Source organism: Neodiprion virginianus, chromosome 2 (genome assembly GCF_021901495.1).
Source record: "Neodiprion virginianus isolate iyNeoVirg1 chromosome 2, iyNeoVirg1.1, whole genome shotgun sequence".
Taxonomy (NCBI): Eukaryota; Metazoa; Arthropoda; class Insecta; order Hymenoptera; family Diprionidae; genus Neodiprion; species Neodiprion virginianus.
The window spans coordinates 8,527,319-8,545,953 of NC_060878.1; the positions used below are offsets into that span (position 1 = coordinate 8,527,319).

General features: G+C 36.8%; 4 protein-coding genes across 9 annotated transcripts; 3 read left to right on the forward strand and 1 right to left on the reverse strand.

Moving 5' to 3' along the window:
* The first annotated feature begins 422 nt into the window (after window positions 1-422).
* Window positions 423-3,113, forward strand: LOC124297121 (high mobility group B protein 6). The gene is made up of 4 exons (XM_046747778.1): window positions 423-1,353; window positions 1,420-1,490; window positions 1,607-1,952; window positions 2,836-3,113. Exons 1-4 carry the CDS (start codon window positions 1,252-1,254, stop codon window positions 2,944-2,946), a joined length of 630 nt encoding a protein of 209 aa, XP_046603734.1. The 5' UTR covers window positions 423-1,251; the 3' UTR covers window positions 2,947-3,113.
* LOC124297120 (hydroxyacylglutathione hydrolase, mitochondrial-like) lies at window positions 3,024-17,755 on the reverse strand. 6 transcript variants are annotated; one of them, XM_046747772.1, is made up of 9 exons: window positions 17,502-17,742; window positions 17,120-17,241; window positions 16,797-16,881; window positions 16,286-16,660; window positions 15,974-16,151; window positions 4,440-4,555; window positions 3,903-4,245; window positions 3,732-3,835; window positions 3,024-3,456 (listed from the first exon to the last, which is right to left on the reverse strand). In XM_046747772.1, the coding sequence occupies exons 1-9, from the start codon at window positions 17,541-17,543 to the stop codon at window positions 3,184-3,186; spliced, it is 1,638 nt and encodes a 545-aa protein (XP_046603728.1). In that variant the 5' UTR covers window positions 17,544-17,742; the 3' UTR covers window positions 3,024-3,183. The 6 variants fall into 6 exon arrangements, with proteins under 6 accessions (XP_046603728.1, XP_046603733.1, XP_046603732.1 ...); XM_046747773.1 differs by having other exon boundaries at window positions 3,238-3,539; window positions 17,502-17,745; XM_046747774.1 differs by lacking the exons at window positions 3,024-3,456; window positions 3,732-3,835; window positions 3,903-4,245; window positions 4,440-4,555 and adding an exon at window positions 14,706-15,744 and having other exon boundaries at window positions 17,502-17,755.
* On the forward strand, window positions 5,179-7,739 carry LOC124297119 (ATP-dependent DNA helicase Q1-like). Its single transcript, XM_046747771.1, has 2 exons — window positions 5,179-5,311; window positions 5,496-7,739. Exons 1-2 carry the CDS (start codon window positions 5,269-5,271, stop codon window positions 7,736-7,738), a joined length of 2,286 nt encoding a protein of 761 aa, XP_046603727.1. The 5' UTR covers window positions 5,179-5,268; the 3' UTR covers window position 7,739.
* Window positions 9,420-13,660, forward strand: LOC124297123 (TBC1 domain family member 16). The gene is made up of 5 exons (XM_046747779.1): window positions 9,420-10,521; window positions 10,605-10,944; window positions 11,019-11,444; window positions 11,524-11,817; window positions 11,909-13,660. Exons 1-5 carry the CDS (start codon window positions 9,429-9,431, stop codon window positions 12,288-12,290), a joined length of 2,535 nt encoding a protein of 844 aa, XP_046603735.1. The 5' UTR covers window positions 9,420-9,428; the 3' UTR covers window positions 12,291-13,660.
* Window positions 17,756-18,635: the final 880 nt, after the last annotated feature.

Genomic DNA, 18,635 nt, shown 5'->3' on the forward strand with positions numbered 1-18,635 from the left:
TTCAATGCGGTGGCTGCGCACCGTGCCGTGGCGCCTTTGTCAGCCCAATTGAATGCCTTCGAGATTGGACAGAGGACAACTTTATCCCCCCCCCCCCTTCGCGCCGCGCTATTTATCAATCGCTGCTTTTCGGTAAAACGGAAACTTCGAGGATCGATTTCTCTTCGTCTGGACTACTCCCCCCCTTATCGCTCGTATGCGATTATCATATATTGGATATCTGCCTGATGTTCCACGACATTTATTGTTACATATGCCATCCATACACGTGATTCGTATATATACGTGACTCCGATAAATACCCTAGCCCTAGATATAGAGATATATGCGTGTAGCGCGATGCCCTGCGCGATGAAACGGGGCAACTTGTGAAACCTTGGTTAACTTGCCTGGTTCAATCGATAACGAAGGTATCACGCTGTGAAACGATATAGCATTCAGTTGGTCAGAAAGCATAATTCAGTCATTTATATACAAATATTCCAGATTTTGAAATGGGCATAAATTCAACGAATATTAAAGTGTTTTAGATTTAAATTTCAAACTGATGAATTCTGTTCAATTTTTAAATTGGAGAGTTATAAATTTTTTACTCATTTCGATACCAGGACGTAACAGCTTGCTGACATTGCCTTACAATTAGCAAATTGAACTCAGATTCAAGTACATAATACGGATAAAAATATTTTCGCTACAGTATACATGCATAGATAAGTAAATAATTGCGATTGCAAGTATAACAGCGAAAGAATAGTAGACAGCACAGAGGGTTCTACTGTTTCACAACAGTTGTGCGTTTAAGTCTGCATCATCGACAATGTTTACGCTAGAAAACATACAGTGCCATCTCACGCTGATTTGTCGATAGCAAAAATAAAAAAGAATAAAAAAAAAACAAAAAAACGAGAAGGATCTCGGATGATAACTTGTGTCTTCGAGGAACTATCAACAATGTCAGTGATGTAATTTTGCCTTCAATAAAATATTGACAACATTAGATAAAGTCAAGAATGTGATAAAATATTTTTGTAAAAAGTTTCGTCAAGATAATCGAGCGTCAAGTATTTGTTGTTACATTGAAAAAAAATTAACGCAAACCTAACTAAAACTTCTTGTCAAGTATTGTGAGAATTCTAACCTCAAAATCAAAATATTTCTGACGAAAAATAAGATTGAAAGACAAGACGAGAGTAATACGGGAATGAAAATTTGAATAATACTTAAAAATACGCGGTTTTCTACGTAACGAGAATGATGTCTGACGAATCTGAATATGAAATGGAGACAGAGGAGTACGATGTCTATAAGCGAAAATATCAACTTCTACTCGAAAGATGCGAAATTTTACAACAGGTATGCCACCGGATTTGTGTGATTTATCGATTTTTTCCAGTGACTTATCGTCGCTTCATATTACAGGACAATGAAAGACTTGTATATCGGATTCAGAAAGTGAGAAAACTTTTGAGGCGGACCCGAAAAGAAAAAAAGTAAGTTTTTAAACCACTAGTACTACATCACCATTAAATAACTGATCAGATTTTGCTGGAATTAATTTAAATTGTAGTTTATCTCCTACTTGAAACCATGGATGAAAATTTCACAGATTTTTAATCGGTCGATTAGATCAGCACGGAGATAAATGGCGCGAAGCTCCGATGGGGGTCTTAGAAGAAAATAGCGTGTCTCAAGCGACACCCAAGCAAGAGAAAGGCTCAAAATCTACCGCCAATCATCAGAAAGAAGATAAACCAAAGAAAGTGACAAAGCGGAAAGGAGGCAAGGCAGATCCAAATGCTCCAAAGAGACCTGCTAATCCATTCTTCCAATTCTGTCAAGAACAAAGACCAAGAGTCATGGAAAGACTAGCCGGGGAACCAGAACCTAGCAAACAAGAACTTACCAGGCAATTGGCAACAACCTGGAAATCGCTCACCTCAGAGGACAAAAAGGTTACAGAAATTTCGGCTATGTACCATATTGTTCCGAATACAAGTCAGCCTTCAGTTTTCAGTCTGCATTTCACAACTTTTTTTTAGGTACACAGGTCACAAGACTATATGACCATTAGGGTGGTCCTTATTTAGGGTGTTTTCGAAAATTCCTGTGGACAAGACGGAAAAAGTTTGCATAAAAATCAAGAAAAATGTACGCAAAACTTGAAGCCTGAACAACCTCAAAGTTGTGTTTCGTGGGATTTCGAAACTTTTATCACTGGAAATCGGCCAATTTTTTTTTAAATACCTATGACTACAGGGAAAACGTAAACCAAATTTCAGATTTTTCGAAGCAATATTAAGGCGGGGAAAAAAAAAAGAATGTAGTAAGCTCGAATTCCCATGTTATTTAAATGGGATATTTCACTGCCTCGGAGGCAGTTCTTAGAGTTGACCTACAGGCTTCAAGTTTCGCGTACATTTTTTTAAAATTTTTTTGCAAACTTTTCCCGCCTTGTCCGCAGGAATTTTCGAAAACACCCTAAATAAGGACCACCCTAATGACCATATTAATTTATAAATTGCAATTTTTTAAAGTAGGTACAATCACCAATGGAACTTAGGTAGATTAAAATATCACAGCTTGAATTCCATTGGTCCAATTTTATGATTGAACTGTTCATAAAAAAGACTTTCAGTGCGTAACGTAAATTTCCTAAAATTCCCGAATATAAATCCACTTGGGGATGATTCTTGGGGGTCGAGTCAGCAACAAGAAACCTTGACTTATATTTGGAACAATATTGAACTGAAATCAAAATATACACTTTTTTTGAAGATTGAGAACAAAAAAAAAACCGATAACATGTTTCGGAAATTTTGGTTTTTCTTGTTATAGGTTTACTACGACATGTACGAGCGTTCGAAAGAAAAGTACGTTGCGGAAATGCAAATTTATAATAAGAAGTCCGAGGACGCACCACCTCAAATGCCGTTGAATATAACTTGAGAATGTTCATTTTTTTTTTTTTTTTTTTTTCCATCAAATCTAATCTTTAGGCAAGTCTATTTCTAGATGAAATGTTGAATATTTCAACCCCTTGTATTATATTCCAATTATTCAATTGTACAGATAGCATAAGGTTTGTTTCAATGTTTAATGTAAAATTGACAGAGGATAATGAGTTCTGATTCTTGTCACCATTAACGTAGCATGAGTACTAAATCATTTTGGTACAACATTTATCTATCCCTTGAAACCATCTTTCTCTTTGCGAATAGTTGCCATCGTCGCAATTGCATCGCTTTGTTTCGCGTGATCCATAACGGAAGGTTCATTAACCCTCATAAATGGATTGGTGCTTTTCTCTTCGGAAATGGTGCTGGGGATTGTTGGTTGCTTTTTCTCTCTCTGTTCACGAGCCCACTGTATCTTCTGCTTTATTGCCTCATTGTTTGGTTCAACGTGTAGTCCGAACTTGAGATTACTCTCCGTGTATTCATGCCCACAATAGACTTTCTGCGGTATTGGGTACAATTATAGTTGTCAATCCATCTCCTCTCAATTTCAAACAAAACAAACATTCGAACGCAAGTGCAGAACTGGCTTTCAAAAAAGTATTTTCCATGAGTATACTTGACGACTAAGATTTACAGCAAATTTATTACAATAATATTATCCTGATTGCAACGAAAATTTTGTGAGAAAAAAATCTCTAGACTTTAGGTAAAAGTGTGAAAAGTTACTTCTTATCAGCTCTGCAAATGCAAAATAAATATTTATGTTGGTCTCACCGTCTGATCTGGCAATATGCCCAGCACATTGATAAGGGCATTGTGCATTTGATCAGCAGTACCTTCGAAGAATCTCCCGCAACCACCAGCGAACAACGTATCACCTGATTGTAGAAATAAATTATCAGGGCAAGGTTTTAAATGATAATTGTCGATCGAATAGAAACTCACCAGTGAAAACAGCCGGAGTATCTTGGTCTGCAGTAACGTAATAGCAAATGTGCCCAGTTGTGTGGCATGGAGTTTCCAAGCACTTTACATCGATATTACCAATTTTGAACAAGTCTCCGTGTTTCACCCTCCTGTTTAAGGCCCCAATTCTTTCATCGCCACCATAAACTTCTAGATGTTGAAACTTCTTTACTAAGTTTTCATTTCCACCGGCATGATCCCAGTGATGATGAGTGGTTAGGACCTTTTTTAAATTCACCTGATTCTCGTGGACCGCTTTATAAACTGCATCAGGATCAACAGGGTCTACAATAGCTGCATCTTTAGTAGCTTCATCGATTATCTGAAAACATGGTTGAGCATTTCAAAGGGCTGCGAAAGTCAAGGATAGGAATATTTCGGTTGATTAATATTTGGGACATTTTTTTTTTTCAATCTTTGAATACAGGTATGGTAAGAAAACAAAATTTTCTGCTAAATCTATCAAATAAAATTATTCTCCAGAAAATTATATTCGTATCAAAAAAGAAGACTCACCAAGTACATATAATTGTCCTGAAGAGCCGGTAAGATCTGAACCTTCATCTTGGACTGATCAATCGTTACAGACTCACTATGCGTACCAGAAAATCCGTTTGTCGATAAGCTTTTCGCTGAAATTATGAGATTGATGAGTATTTAGCTAGAAAAATACTCGAGTGATACGCACAACACAGCAGATGAGCAGTGGAGTTGAAATAGCAGTAAAATAGTTGAAAATATAAATTTTCAAGTAACGGCCATTGTGGCGATTATTATTACATCTTGAGAATGTACACATTGAATAAAAAAAAAATGGGCAATATCGTGCATAAATGCGAATATCCAAAGCACAGAAAACCCAGAGGCCCAATCCTGGCTTGGTCGACTATAAATTTGGCCAAAAATACCCCTGAAATAAGCTGATATAAGTCCGTTTTCTAGCCAAGCTGGGCAGGCCCGCAAAACAGCGCTCAACATTACGGAAAGATGAAAAAATATCTACTGATAATTAGTATTGTCATTAACACTGGTTAATAACGTACGTGCACGCACGGATTACAATACCGATTCGGAAGTTGTGTGAGTGCGTGGTTAAGCATGGCTTTGCATGTATGTACTTATGCGAATATACGCGTAACATACCTATTCAGAAAGCACAGCTGACTGCCACTGACCGGAGTTTTGCAGGTTATGTTATATTTCACCTCCAGCAGATGAACCATGCCAATTCACAGCTCCCGTAGGCTGCCGTTTACATTTACTCAACGATAAAAGGAAACAACCGGTTCTCAAGGCCAATGTATTTACTCGCGTACATTTGATCACGATTTTCATTTCATCCACGATGCCGGATGATAAGCCGGTTATTAACGTCGATGATTACCAAGGTAAACAATACAAAGACCACTTACACGATTTCAAAGTTTGAAACTTATTTTTTTTTCTCTGCAAGGAAACGGACTTGCACCCGTATTTCCTGAGTATTCATTTTCATTTTCAAACCCATATTTCAGATAATTTTAGTTCTTGTTCCCCTGATAATATTTTCTAATAATTTTATGCGTCTTAAAGTTACAGAGGAAGAAGAGATTGCGGCGATCGATTACGAGCTGCGGCAGATAGACGTTGAATTACAAAAACTGAACGATCGGCGGAAGGTCCTGGTCAAACGTAAGGAGAAACTAAGGGATGACGCCCTGCTAAAAAAGAGCATATCTTTGTCGAACAGAAACTGGGACAGAGAGAATTTCCCATGGTACGCGAAGCTGATGGAGAAACTGAACAATGTTTTCAAGATAAAAAATCTGAGGAAGCTACAATTGCCGACCATGAACGCAATCATGTCCAAGGAAGACGTTATGCTCATCATGCCAACTGGCGGTGGTAAAAGTCTCTGCTACCAGTTGCCAGCTGTAATATCAAACGGGATAACAGTGGTCGTTTCTCCATTGGTATCGCTGATGGAGGACCAGCTCCACGGCCTGCGTAAAGTCAATGTCAAGGCGATGATGCTGAGTTCAACCGCTAGCAAAGAGGACGTCAAGGAAATCATGAACTCTATGACCGATGCAAAATCAGCCCTGCGTTTGATATACATTACCCCAGAATATATGGCAAAGTCCAAGAGGTTTATGGCCAAGCTGCAGAAAGCGTACACGATGAATCGTTTTGATAGAATAGCGATTGACGAAGTACACTGCTGCAGTCAATGGGGCCACGACTTCAGACCAGATTATAAATTCCTCGGCGTTTTAAAATCCATGTTCCCTGATGTACCGATATTGGGACTGACCGCCACAGCCCCGGCTAAAATCATTGTTGACGTACAAAAGATGCTGGACATAGAGGGCTGTCTCGTACTCAGAGCCTCGTTCAATAGACCTAATCTTTATTACGAAGTGCGATGCAAGCCTGCACTCAAAGAAGAGTGTATGTCGATGCTGGAGGATCTGCTCAAAAATAGATTTTCAAACAAGACTGGGATCATTTACACGACGACCATTAAAGATGCCGAAGAATTGACCTCGGATTTAAGATCGCGAGGTTTGAGGGTCGGCTGCTATCACGCAATGCTTGAGGCAAGCTTTCGAACAAAGGTGCACGCTAAATGGCTGTCCGGCGAATATCAAGCAGTTATAGCAACGATAGCATTTGGTCTAGGCATCGATAAACCAGACGTAAGATTTGTCATTCACCACTGCATATCAAAGTCAATGGAAAATTTTTATCAGGAAAGCGGAAGAGCCGGACGGGATGGTCAGAAGGCTGAATGCATTGTGCTGTACAGATTGGCAGACGTGTTTAAGCTGAGTGGAATGGTTTTCAAAGATAGAGTTGGACTGGAAAATTTATACAGAGTAATCGCTTTCTGCCTTGATCAAAATACATGCCGTAGAAGTCTGATAGCAACACATTTTGAGGAGGTTTGGACAGCTAGTGACTGTGCTAAAATGTGCGACAACTGTCGGCTACCCAGAGAAAAAAAAGAAATTGATATCGGTTCCTGCTGCAGGGCCTTGTACGAAATTATGACTAAAGCCGTTCAGAGCGACACTCGACTGACTGCACTAAAGTTGATTGACTCTTGGTTTGGCAAGGGTGCTGTTAGTTTGAGAGTACCGTCGGTATCTATTCCAAAACATTCCAGGGAAGTCGCGGAAAATATCGTCGCTCATTTACTTATAGAAGGCTATTTACAGGAGGATTTTCATTTCACCGCATACTCTACGATATCATACTTGAAACGGGGTCCCAAATCTGGTGCTGCTTTGAATAAAAGTCATCAAATAATGTTTAGAGTGAAGGGAAATTTGATCAAATCTACCTGCGATAGTTTGGTGGAAAAATATCAGGAATCCACCGATTCTAGGAAACAAAGTCAAACTGCATCGCCATCAAAACCAGAGAGTAACAGTAAATATAAGACGTGCGAGGACGCGGACGCTTCTTCAAAACGGCAAAAGAACGGCGGTAAACTATATGATTCCAATTCAAAACCAGTTGAGAAAAAAAGTGACACAAAGGACAAACACAAGTCGAGTAAAAATAAGCACAACTCTAAAGATCCTGAGCGCTCAGAATCTAATAAAATCGGTTTGGACGATAAAAGAAGTAGCCGTAATACTAAGAAAAATAACCATACCGAACATAAAAGTAGTAATACAGAGAATAAACATTCAGTTTCAGAGAAAACTAGGTCAGATAACATACAGGATGTAACTATGGCGAGTGAACGAGTAAGCGAGAAAAGGAAAGTTTACGTTATCGACTCGAGCGATGAGGAAGATTGCAGTAAAAAACAAAAGACTAGCTGAAAAAAATTGATCATAACTGTAAAATAGTATTTCAATTTATTGCAATTATTGATTGTGAAGACTGAAAACTTTGATGGTAATGTATTTCGATTTTCATAAGGACACGGAGTTTGTAAAAAACATTTTCAATCCAGTTTTTTTTTAAACATCATCGCATCCCTCAATATTTCAATTGAAAACTATCAAACATGTGATAATTGAACAGTAACTTTGTATGTATCTACACTGTATTCATAATCCTTAAACAAATAGCAAGGGTAAATGAACTAAAATGCTGAGCGAGGTATGTTGAGACAAATGTTTCCCTCATTTGACAGAAAAATCAATAAGAGAGAACTATATTTAAAAGCAGATGTTAGTGACCTGAGTAGTACCGCGGTAGCAGCTGGGTCTTAAGGATCAGATGGGGCATATTGATCCCAAATATTGGACATCTGTGTTGTTTAATGTTGCCAATAACATTCTTCGACCTAACTATGAACTAAACTATACGTTAATTTACCTCATTCGCGTTTTACGCTTACAGTATTAAGTAGTTTTTAATAACTTATTTATTGTAACATATACCAGTGTGTTTATTTATACCAATATACCCAGAAGACATTAAATGTTTCCAATTTGGAACAAGTTTTTAAACATATTTTAAACTGTTTTTTGAAGAAAAAAGTTGTATCGATTCAAATAAATACTTTCACTGCACTCGCGAAGTGAAATACGATCTGTAATTACCTGTCGTTAGTTTGTCCATGATACTGTGTTAGTTGTATTGACAATTAGTGACTGGTACACATTTCAAATCAATCTACAAAACTATCTTTTACCAAACAATGTTCCTGCGAACCATATAATAATACTAGCCTCTCTACTATGCAAATGTGCACCGCACCCATTCGCATGTAACTGAACAATGCCTTTACAGCCTTAATAACTCTATTCGCAAAAGTGATTTTACTTACATAAAAGAGTAATTTTGAAACTTTGAATAATATTAGCAACAACCAACTTCTCTTATAAGTGTGACGGTATCTAAACGGAATTTTAAACCAGACACGATTGTGAAGAATAGTAAATTTGGGAGCTTTATATAAAATACTCAGGTTTTCAATCAAATTTTATCGCAAGTTATATGAAAAAATATAAGTTATTCAAATCGTTTAATACAACAGTACAAGTTCGTACTGAACAGTCTTTGACTTAATGTGAACTTACATATTCCAAAGAACAGTAAACGTGTATCTCTTACCTGTGCTGTGAGGATACGACAGCTAGTTGAATGATAACACACTTCCATCGTAATGAGTTTGCAGGTTTGATAACATAAACAGGTAATCCAAAGTCAGTGTTAAACGATGCGCTACAATTGGTTGCTGCATAACGGAGCAGACTGGCGGCTCTTGATCTAATGTGTAAACTATAAATAAATTTAAAACGGCCCAAAATAATTTTTCTTGTAATAAATTCTAAATAATAATATAAATAAAAATGATAACCAACTGTGATAAACGAGTTATTCAAGAGCAGATATTCAAATAGTCAATTACCTTGTGACCTGGTTTTGGGACTAACTCAACGTAAAAAGTGTATCTGCATGACCTGCTAACTGGATAGCTACACAGTGACTAACTTGGGGATATTAGCACCATTATACACACATAATTTGATGTAAAGTGAGAAATATTACATGACGAACATGCCGTTACCTAATATTCTAAAAAAGGCAAGCAGCTACATCTTGGGTGACGGAGGCCACGATTCGCGTGCTACGCTATACCAGGATGGCGAGGTGTTGTTTTGCAAAAACAATGTATGCGTTCATCCGCCGACGATAATGCGACAACATTGCGATGTCGTACATCATCCGGGTTACTTGACGGTCACCTGTAGATTTGTTAAAAACCCTACAGTTCCTACGTTGCATTTGAGTTGGATACCAAACAGTACGCTTCGAAAACATCCAACTACTTTGGAGAATAATTTTTCAAAGAAGCTGGATGGAACTTTGAAAGAACTGGATCTTGAATACCAAAGACAGATTTCTGAAGAAAGCTGTGATTCTAGACTAGAGTATGACACCGCTCAAGGAAACATTGACGTCTGCCTCGAAGTCAAGGAACCTGTTAACTGCGGGGACTGTGAACGAATTTGTTCTGGCGGATATTCTAAAGGAGGCAATGGATTCTCACAGAATAGAGACTCTGATGGTATTCGATTGACTTCTGGATATAGTGGGAATTTTAAAGTACAAACTGATGTTGACCGAAAGACAGAAAATGGACTTAAAACCACCGAAGTCGATCCCGAAAAATGTACTGCAAATGTAGACATTGAGTGCAATGATCAGAACTCAGAGAAAACAAGAGAAAATATTATTAGTTATACAAAATCTGCTACTCAAAACCCTATAAGCTTAGATAATGATAATGCTAAACCTAAGAGTCAAAACTCTGTAAAATATAGGGATTCGAAAGAGGAAGGTCAAAGTACTGATTCGGATTTAGATAGCAACGATACAAAGTGTGAAGAAAAGTATCAAAGACAAGATAATTCAAGATCTATGCACGCAGTAAACTCAAAAGAAACAAAGAGCATTCAATCAGGGGCGAAGAGCATAGAGTTTGTAAACACTGGAATGTCTAAGACTGAATTCGAGACAGAAAATAATGACGACAAGGTATTTACCAAGAATGAAATAAGAGTATGGGGATGTGACGATGACAGCATGAAGAGCCGAAGTATGTCGTTAACTTCAACATGCAGTTTGAACATAATGGCTCCAACTGATGGTAAATAATAAGTTTAAAATAATTATTCAATGGTGACGAATTACTATTACGAAAAACTATAACTCAAACTCCTGTATGCACAGTTGAAGAATTTCCAACATGGATGAGGTCCCCAGAGCTTTTGGCACTGCAGCACAACTTGATGTTTCCTGAAAGTGCTACGGCATCTCCGGTCACCTTGAGAAGAGCTCATCGCTGCAGAAGATTCTCAGCTGACTTAAGCCAAATGAGGTCATTGAGACTATTTTTTTCCGACCCTGGATGCACTTGTGGACAGCTGGTTGTTGCCAGCAGGGAAAGTCAGTATAAAATACTCCATTTTCATCACGGCGGATTGGACCGACTTGCCAGAACTCTGTACCAGTGGCACCAGCTTCTGTATCCGAGATTGGGAACAGACACAGACGAGGCGTTGCCGTACAGGTTTGAATGGAGCAATTTTTTCTCGCTTTGACTGGCCTAATCCGATTATTCTAAATTTGTGTGAACATTTTCAGACAATTCATGGTCTGCCGTCCTGAAGTAAGTCAGGACGAGTTGCACCCCGAAGAAGGTCAAGTCGCAATGATAACTTCACTGGCATGGAAAGACCTGTTAAACGAACGTGGACAAGTAGAAGATGACTTGGCGCTGAGGAAGGGGATATTTTTTGGTGGTTTGGAACCAGCTCTACGAAAAATCGTCTGGCCATTCCTTTTGCACTGCTATTCTTACCAGAGCACCTACGAAGAGCGTGAACAAGTCGATTGTATAAGAAAGGAAGAATATGAAGAAATCAAAAGGCGCAGAGAAAGTATGAGCCCAGAACAGGCAGAGAATTTCTGGAGAAACGTGGTCTGCATCGTAGAAAAAGATGTTGTGAGAACCGATCGGGGTAATCCCTATTATGCTGGAGAAGATAATCCAAACATTGAGATTATGAAGTAAGATAGACTTTTTTTCCACAGTACCAAACACCTCAGTAGATTAGCAATTTGTAATGAATATGATTCACGATTCTAGAAACATTTTATTGAACTATGCCGTTTACAATCCGCAATTGGGATACACGCAAGGAATGTCTGATCTTTTGGCACCCCTGTTAGCTGAATTGAATTCCGAAGCTGAAGCATTTTGGTGTTTTGCTGGCCTGATGCAAAGGTCAGTCGCTGTATGTACGCCAACAGACACAGACATGGATAGGAATTTGTGTTACCTGAGGGAGTTAATCAGAATTATGGTACCCGAGTTTTATGCTCATTTAGAAAAGCACACCGATGCTTTGGAGTTGCTGTTCTGCCATCGTTGGATATTACTGTAAGTTAGCGATGAAAATCAAGAATAACTCATGGTCAGATCAACCAATAACACAAGACACTTAAAAATCAACCCATTCTTTTCTTTACAGATGCCTAAAACGAGAATTTCCAACAGAAATTGCTCTGGTGATGTGGGAAGCTTGTTGGGTGAACTACCTAACAGATCATTTTCATTTATTCTTGTGTTTGGCAATAATGTGTGTTTATGCTGAGGACGTGATAGCGCAGGATTTGAAAACGGATGAAATGCTACTGCACTTTAGTTCACTAGCTATGTACATGGATGGGCATGTGATAATAAGAAAAGCTAGGGGCTTGTTACACCATTTTCGTCAGTTAGTTCAGTTACCGTGCGCATTGGCCGGACTTTGTCGACAGTGTGGGCCAGGGATGTGGGACAGTAGTCATAATCCTGTCATAGAATGTGTGGGACATGGAGCGGCGGCATGCCCTTATAGTGAAAATTATTGAGAACAAAAACGAGGCACATCCTAAAGCATATTAAAATTATTTATAACTGCATATTATATTACCAGTGGCAATACTTGAAGACAACTAAAATAAGTTTTCGGCAAAATTATCGCCCTATTACCCGCCAAACAAACGCGATACATATCGTAATTGAACTATCTCTAAGAATCGAAAAATAACAACTCATAAATATGTTTAAAACACGTGCAAAAATACAAATTAGTTTTACCAAAAATTATATGGATATACGTGGATCCTTGTGCTCCACATTTTTAACTTACAAATTATCTAAGGCACAGCTAATTGTTACAGTTATTTATTTACATGGAAACTTTGTTTTCGCATCTTTGTATTTTTGTCAGATATTTAACGTTAAAGAAGAATTTCAGTTTATAGTTCAAAAAATAAAAACTTCAATTCTCTCTAAAATATATTATGATTGATTGGGATTAATTTTGTACACAAAATTATACATACCTGTGTAAATGTATCGATATCGAACTTGGTATCAAGTATACTCGCACCATTTTCTGCAACAACAGATTGAATGTAATTAATAATTTTACCAAATTATCAGCATATGCGCAAGGTAAGTAGGTATTTAAATTCATGATTTATATGTAGACTATACCTACCTACAGCTTCGATGAATGGATTCATAAATTTATGGAACTAGAATGCTGCTTTCAAATGAATGAAATGGTGAACTTAGATCTCCAATTTATGGATAATAGTCTAACGGTTATTTCTATTGCGTACTTGACCGTTATACACATTAGAGATACAGTAAGACATACATTTTATTTTTATAAATATACACATCTTAAGTATACAACCGGCTAGGTAATCATATTATAATCTTGTATTAATATCAATATACTTATACATTATATGTAATATAAAAATCAAACAATTTCTTTTTACAATTTTACAAACTCCTTAGCTGAAAATACTATTCAACATCACTTTGGGAGAGGCCATTTTAGTTATGCCAATCGTAAAAACATGTGCGCATGGAGGGTGGGCAATTTAATTACGCTTGTAGAAAGCATTATCATGCCATACTTGATAGAAAAAAAAACTGATAATTGTAAATCTCTCAAAATCCGTAAACATCGTGGCACAAAGGTTTATCCTAAAAATATTAGTCCCATTTTTAATTGGCAAATAGATTAACTAAAGCCAATTATAATTCAACTGATTGTGAACTTAGTCACACCAAGCACTAAATTTAGTAGAATTGAAACTCTGTATTGGTGATGCGTACTCCTAATTATATTCCAAGTAAATAAGAAATAAAGTCGGCACACGCATAGAGCACTCGAAGACACTGCGTTGTTAAGAACTCTATCCCGTGCAATGTGCTCAGATATATAATAAAAATATTAGCTACATTTTTTAACTCATAGTGTAAGGCTTTGGCCAATATTTTTTAATATTTTAGCCAATTTACAAATATGTTATTGCCATCAATTACATACGCTATTGTCTGACACTCATCTGCTATTGTCTCATGAACATGTTGATTGTTTGCACATATTTTATAATATACGTATAAGAAATCGTTCAGTAATTACTTATGTGCTTAATAATTAACATATAATCCTAGTAATTAAAGTGAACATTAAATATAACGAAACGCGATTATCAGTAATTATTCTTATTATGGTTACAGAATGAAATCTGGGAATTTTGAGGAACTTATATTCACTTATAACGTGAAAATCGAATTGCTACATTTTAGAGCAGATTCAAGGAAGATCAAAGAAATATTGTTAGAGTAATTTTAAATTGCAAACAAACCATTTGGTAAATCAATCGGAAATGTAAATGTATTACAACGAAAAGATCAACTGAAATTAATATTTTTTTAAAGTTTTCTTTCTCTTTGGTTTAAAATTAATAAAATAAAGTATAAATCCAGTCTAAATGCATTTATATTAAATTCGTTTGCTACCCGCACTCTGTAATTGGATTCTAGTTCACTCTGCAAGCGTAATGTGAACATACATCTACGATTTCAGTACAACACATTTGATTTTCAGAAATATTTCTCCTCAATAAATAAAATTAATTATTTAATTCGAAAAGCCTCCGAAATGTTTCTACAATACCTAACGAACTGAAAATAATAAATCTCACGACAGTTCAAAACAAAACGACTATAGAAACTGCGATACAAAGCCAGTAATCCTGCGAATTATGAACACTTGAATAAAAGTATAAATGTACTGTTCGATGCATTGTAGATAGCATGTATCTAGGACTTGTATTACGCATGAATAAGTTTTTCAAAGAAGAAAAATCATATTTGTAAACGAGTCACACCTAATACTTTCTTGTCAAATGAAAATTTGAATGGCAGTAAATAAGGGATTTAAAATTGCGTCGATGCATACTCAAAACTCCTTTTTAGCTTTTTGATTGACAACTGCCACGCGGAAAAAATGATAAATATATACAGCTGATATGAAGTCTATATTCAACAAATGTGAAGCCTGTCATGAAGCTGAAGCTAGCAGTCAGAGTTACCAGCCAAACGTGTTAAACTTTTTAGAATTATAAAAATGCAGTTCAGTTTCATCTTCATAATTCTATAAACGTATCGGGAATTCAAGGTACTATACAAATTTAGATTTTCGTTCTTAGCTATCTTATTCGAATGAACGTTAGAACATTTGGCTGCGAATCCTGGTTGCTAGCATCAGCCTTGTAAGCCTATCATTATCAGGAGTATGGGTGGTAGTCTACATAACTGTAGATCTTAATAAATGTTTTTCCATTAAATTCACTGATACAAAAGCCATGCAAGTAATTGACCAAATGACAACAAATATTAGCCAATAATTCGTCCTGAATGGACTTGCGAAGTTATTCATAACACCAGAACCTATGGTTCTAGTTGTTTGTTGTCTTGCTGCATAAACAAGCAAGGTTGGAATTAAATATTGAATGCCTGCCCCGGCATAGGAACCGGTAATACTGACCAGGACCGACAAATCCTTAGTAGCTAAAGCGATTAAATACGGCGGTAATATCGCCATAACGGGAAATATCAGCCTTCGAACACAGAGATTATAGCTAGTACCATCGCTCAGGAATAACGATTGTAAATTATTTCTCAGGGTTATAGCTATTATTGGAAAACTTGTACTGAGGGTAAAAACTGGAAATAAGGCAAGGAAATATTCAAGCAGAACTATGAAAATGTTGTCACTCTTTGAACAATCGCCTGAACCTCTGGGTCCAAAATCGAGGGTATATAAATCATCCAAGTGTTTGAATGCAAATACACCAGTTAATGCTAAGAGCAAGTAAAATATTGCTATCAGAATATAATCCAAAAATAAAGAACGGTTTAATGTTGACTTGTTGGCTATCGGAGCTACCAATGCTGGCAACGAATGATGACACATGAACGAGTACACACAAGCGCCAAAAAGGCCAGGAACTCCTGATATTTGTAAGGAAAGTTCCATTAGTTTCTGACCTTCCTGAGGTTTCTCTAATTGTAAACTGAATATCGATATAACGATCTCACGGACAATATTATTTCCCATTACACAAAAATCATTATAAATTCGTTCACAGACATATAACAGAGTGCAAGTAGTAAATAAGGCAATCTGTAGCCTCACAAATTATACAATGAATTAAAGAAGTATTAATTTTTTATTACTTACCAGAAATGTTTGCTGCTGGTGTATCAAGTTGCGGTCCATCGATTACAAGTTTTCGCACAGCGTAGACAATCATAATGGTAAATGCAAGCCAGCGCATTACAGATGTCAGGAGTTGAAGGTACTTTGTCTTCTGAACATTGAAGAAGACAAATGGACCAAGCACAGCTACAAATATTGTCTAAAAGTAATAAAAAACCAAGTATAAGTTGAGAATATGGTTAAAAATTGTACATTCGTATCGATTTGAACAATAAAAATCTGGGATTTCAATTGTTACAATTTAACGTAAGATAATGAAATAAAAAAACGTACCAAAAATATTCTATAGGCATTCAGCCTGTTGGTCTCAACGCCTTCCCAACAAGCCTCTGTATCAGGTATTGTATCGTTGCAAGTTAAATTAGCTGGCTGATAAGTGCAGGCCACATCAGCGAGCGATTTAGCCACCACTGCACCGTAGATACTTAGATCACCGTACAAGTATACAGCAAAGCAGAGATAGAACAGCATCACACCAGTTTTGGTGAAAAATATCGAAGCCATTTCTCCCATTTCTATTTTTTCCTGTATAGCATAATAACGATAGTTTGTGCAATGCCGTTCGGGGCTGCTAGCTGTTGTCGAAACCAAAGGAGTGTCTTCAGAATCAGAGTTTGACGCAGCTGATTCGCCAGACATTTGCAGCGTCTAGAGTTTGAAGAAAAATTTCATAATTGACAAATAGCAATTTGAATACTGGAAATTCTTGTGGTTAAATGCACAGTTATTACTGTGGCGAGTAAAGTATTGAGTGCGAAATTGACCACTTATGAATAACACCTACACGTTTGCGTTGCTGAATCCGCTTCCACGTCACAACAGCATTTGCAGATGCCATGGCTTCGATAACAAATGTTACAGTGACGAAGCTGTAAAGAAGACACAATCCATACAACAACAAAATACGATCCACAATAAATTCACATCTTCAAGATCAGATCAAGTGTCCAGTGCAAACCAGAACACATTGAATTTAAGCTCTAGAGTATTGTTAAGAATATTCTAGGAAGAAATATAAACGACCATACTATTTTGTGTAATGCATCGTTTGAAAAGAGGGTCAATATGAAGTGCGTGGGACAAACTGTAAATAATTTTCTACTATACCTTATGAAAGCCAATATCAAGATGAGAGTCAGACCTAGCGCCCATCCTGCCCGACTGAAAGCTGCAGGTAGTGTCAGGGCTCCGGTGCCGACGATGAGATTGAAAATGTATATAAGTCCCACCTGAGAATGAGGGATTAAAAATAATAGGGACTGATAACACACATGTGAGAAATGATGGAAACGATACACCGCCAACAGAAAACATATGTTTAGTAATAACAGATATCTAAGAATAGTTATTTATCGCAAGCGTGTTGTCTTCTCAATTTCGACAGTATATTAGTGCAGAAATTTTTTGACCAATAAGGTTAAGTCGCCATTGACAGCTCTGCGTTTGTTTAGAAAGCAAATGTAAACACGTAAACAGAAGGTCAACTTACCCATGTCGAATATTGGTCCGAAGGATGATTCGCCTCGGGCATGACTGAACTATGATTAAAACAAATAAATTGTTATTTAATTGACAAAATTGATGTCTGTACATTTGTGACACATGTCAATGACTGCGTCTGGCGTCATTCGTAAATCCGAACAAAGCGATACAACTTTGAACAGTGAACAGATGCTCTCTACTATCACTTGTGTTATACGTGGATTCAGCATCACGCGAATTGCTGTGATTTAATCGCGTTATTGGACAACACGACGAATCAAAGCTAACTCATCTGCAGCTATCTTCAGCCCAGCGGGAAAATTCGTATGGCTTCAACGTTTCACCGCGATCTTCATTTCTAGAATTTTGATTCCTGAATTGCTGAATATCTGTAGGATTTTGGAACTGATTCCTTATTAAGGTTTGAGGATAATTCCAAATCGCAATCACAAACTCAATCGTAGTAGAGTGTGATCGAAATTCGAGTACACAAAATCAGCTCATTGCATATCGTGTAATTCGCGTTATGCACACATTTATTGATTTATTCTTTTGCGATATAGTATCACCTTCATAATGTATTAAATTTTATCCAAATTGATAAACTTGTGGCGATTTTCGAAATTATGAAATTGTAATGTTGCGTTGCTCTTGTTTTACAGATGACGTAAGTTCTTGATAATAAAATAAATACAAGAATTTCCGATCAGTATTCCACGATTCACAAGTATCTGTAATTTTATATTCAGTGCCTGGGTTAATAAGAGACCAAAGTACATAAAAAATTTAAAATCCCTATTTTCGTATTTTCGAAGAAAAAAGCATAATCGATTTGAACCTGGTAGTTTGAATATTATCCGAACAAATAGGTAACATATTTTTTGGTACAATGGAATTGAAGATCATCAAAACAACAGGTGAGACCGTATTATTCATGGAAAATAACTTTATTGGGCTGAAAACGTAAACCTAATACTTACAGAATAATAGTTGTAGTTTATAGTAATAATAAGATACAAAAATTAGTCTATACGGTACAAAGCTACAGGCTGGAACAGTAAGATTGGAGATACAAATGATACGGGTTTTGTTAATTTTGTGTTCGCGATTCTAACAATTCGTAAGATAAAGATTTTAAAAA

Bases quoted from the DNA above. Each gene is read 5' to 3' on its own strand.
- LOC124297121 (XM_046747778.1), top strand. From the start codon at position 1,252: ATGATGTCTGACGAATCTGAATATGAAATGGAGACAGAGGAGTACGAT. The intron at 1,354-1,419 runs GTATGCCACCGG...TTCATATTACAG, and splicing joins GATGCGAAATTTTACAACAG to GACAATGAAAGACTTGTATA. The intron at 1,953-2,835 runs GTTACAGAAATT...TTCTTGTTATAG, and splicing joins TCACCTCAGAGGACAAAAAG to GTTTACTACGACATGTACGA.
- LOC124297119 (XM_046747771.1), top strand. From the start codon at position 5,269: ATGCCGGATGATAAGCCGGTTATTAACGTCGATGATTACCAAG. The intron at 5,312-5,495 runs GTAAACAATACA...TGCGTCTTAAAG, and splicing joins TAACGTCGATGATTACCAAG to TTACAGAGGAAGAAGAGATT.
- LOC124297123 (XM_046747779.1), top strand. From the start codon at position 9,429: ATGCCGTTACCTAATATTCTAAAAAAGGCAAGCAGCTACATCTTGGGT. The intron at 10,945-11,018 runs GTTTGAATGGAG...GAACATTTTCAG, and splicing joins GACGAGGCGTTGCCGTACAG to ACAATTCATGGTCTGCCGTC. The intron at 11,445-11,523 runs GTAAGATAGACT...TCACGATTCTAG, and splicing joins CCAAACATTGAGATTATGAA to AAACATTTTATTGAACTATG.
- LOC124297120 (XM_046747772.1), bottom strand. From the start codon at position 17,543: ATGCCCGAGGCGAATCATCCTTCGGACCAATATTCGACATGG. The intron at 16,661-16,796 runs GTAGGTGTTATT...TTCAAACTCTAG, and splicing joins GGATTCAGCAACGCAAACGT to ACGCTGCAAATGTCTGGCGA. The intron at 16,152-16,285 runs GTACGTTTTTTT...TATTACTTTTAG, and splicing joins ATGCCTATAGAATATTTTTG to ACAATATTTGTAGCTGTGCT.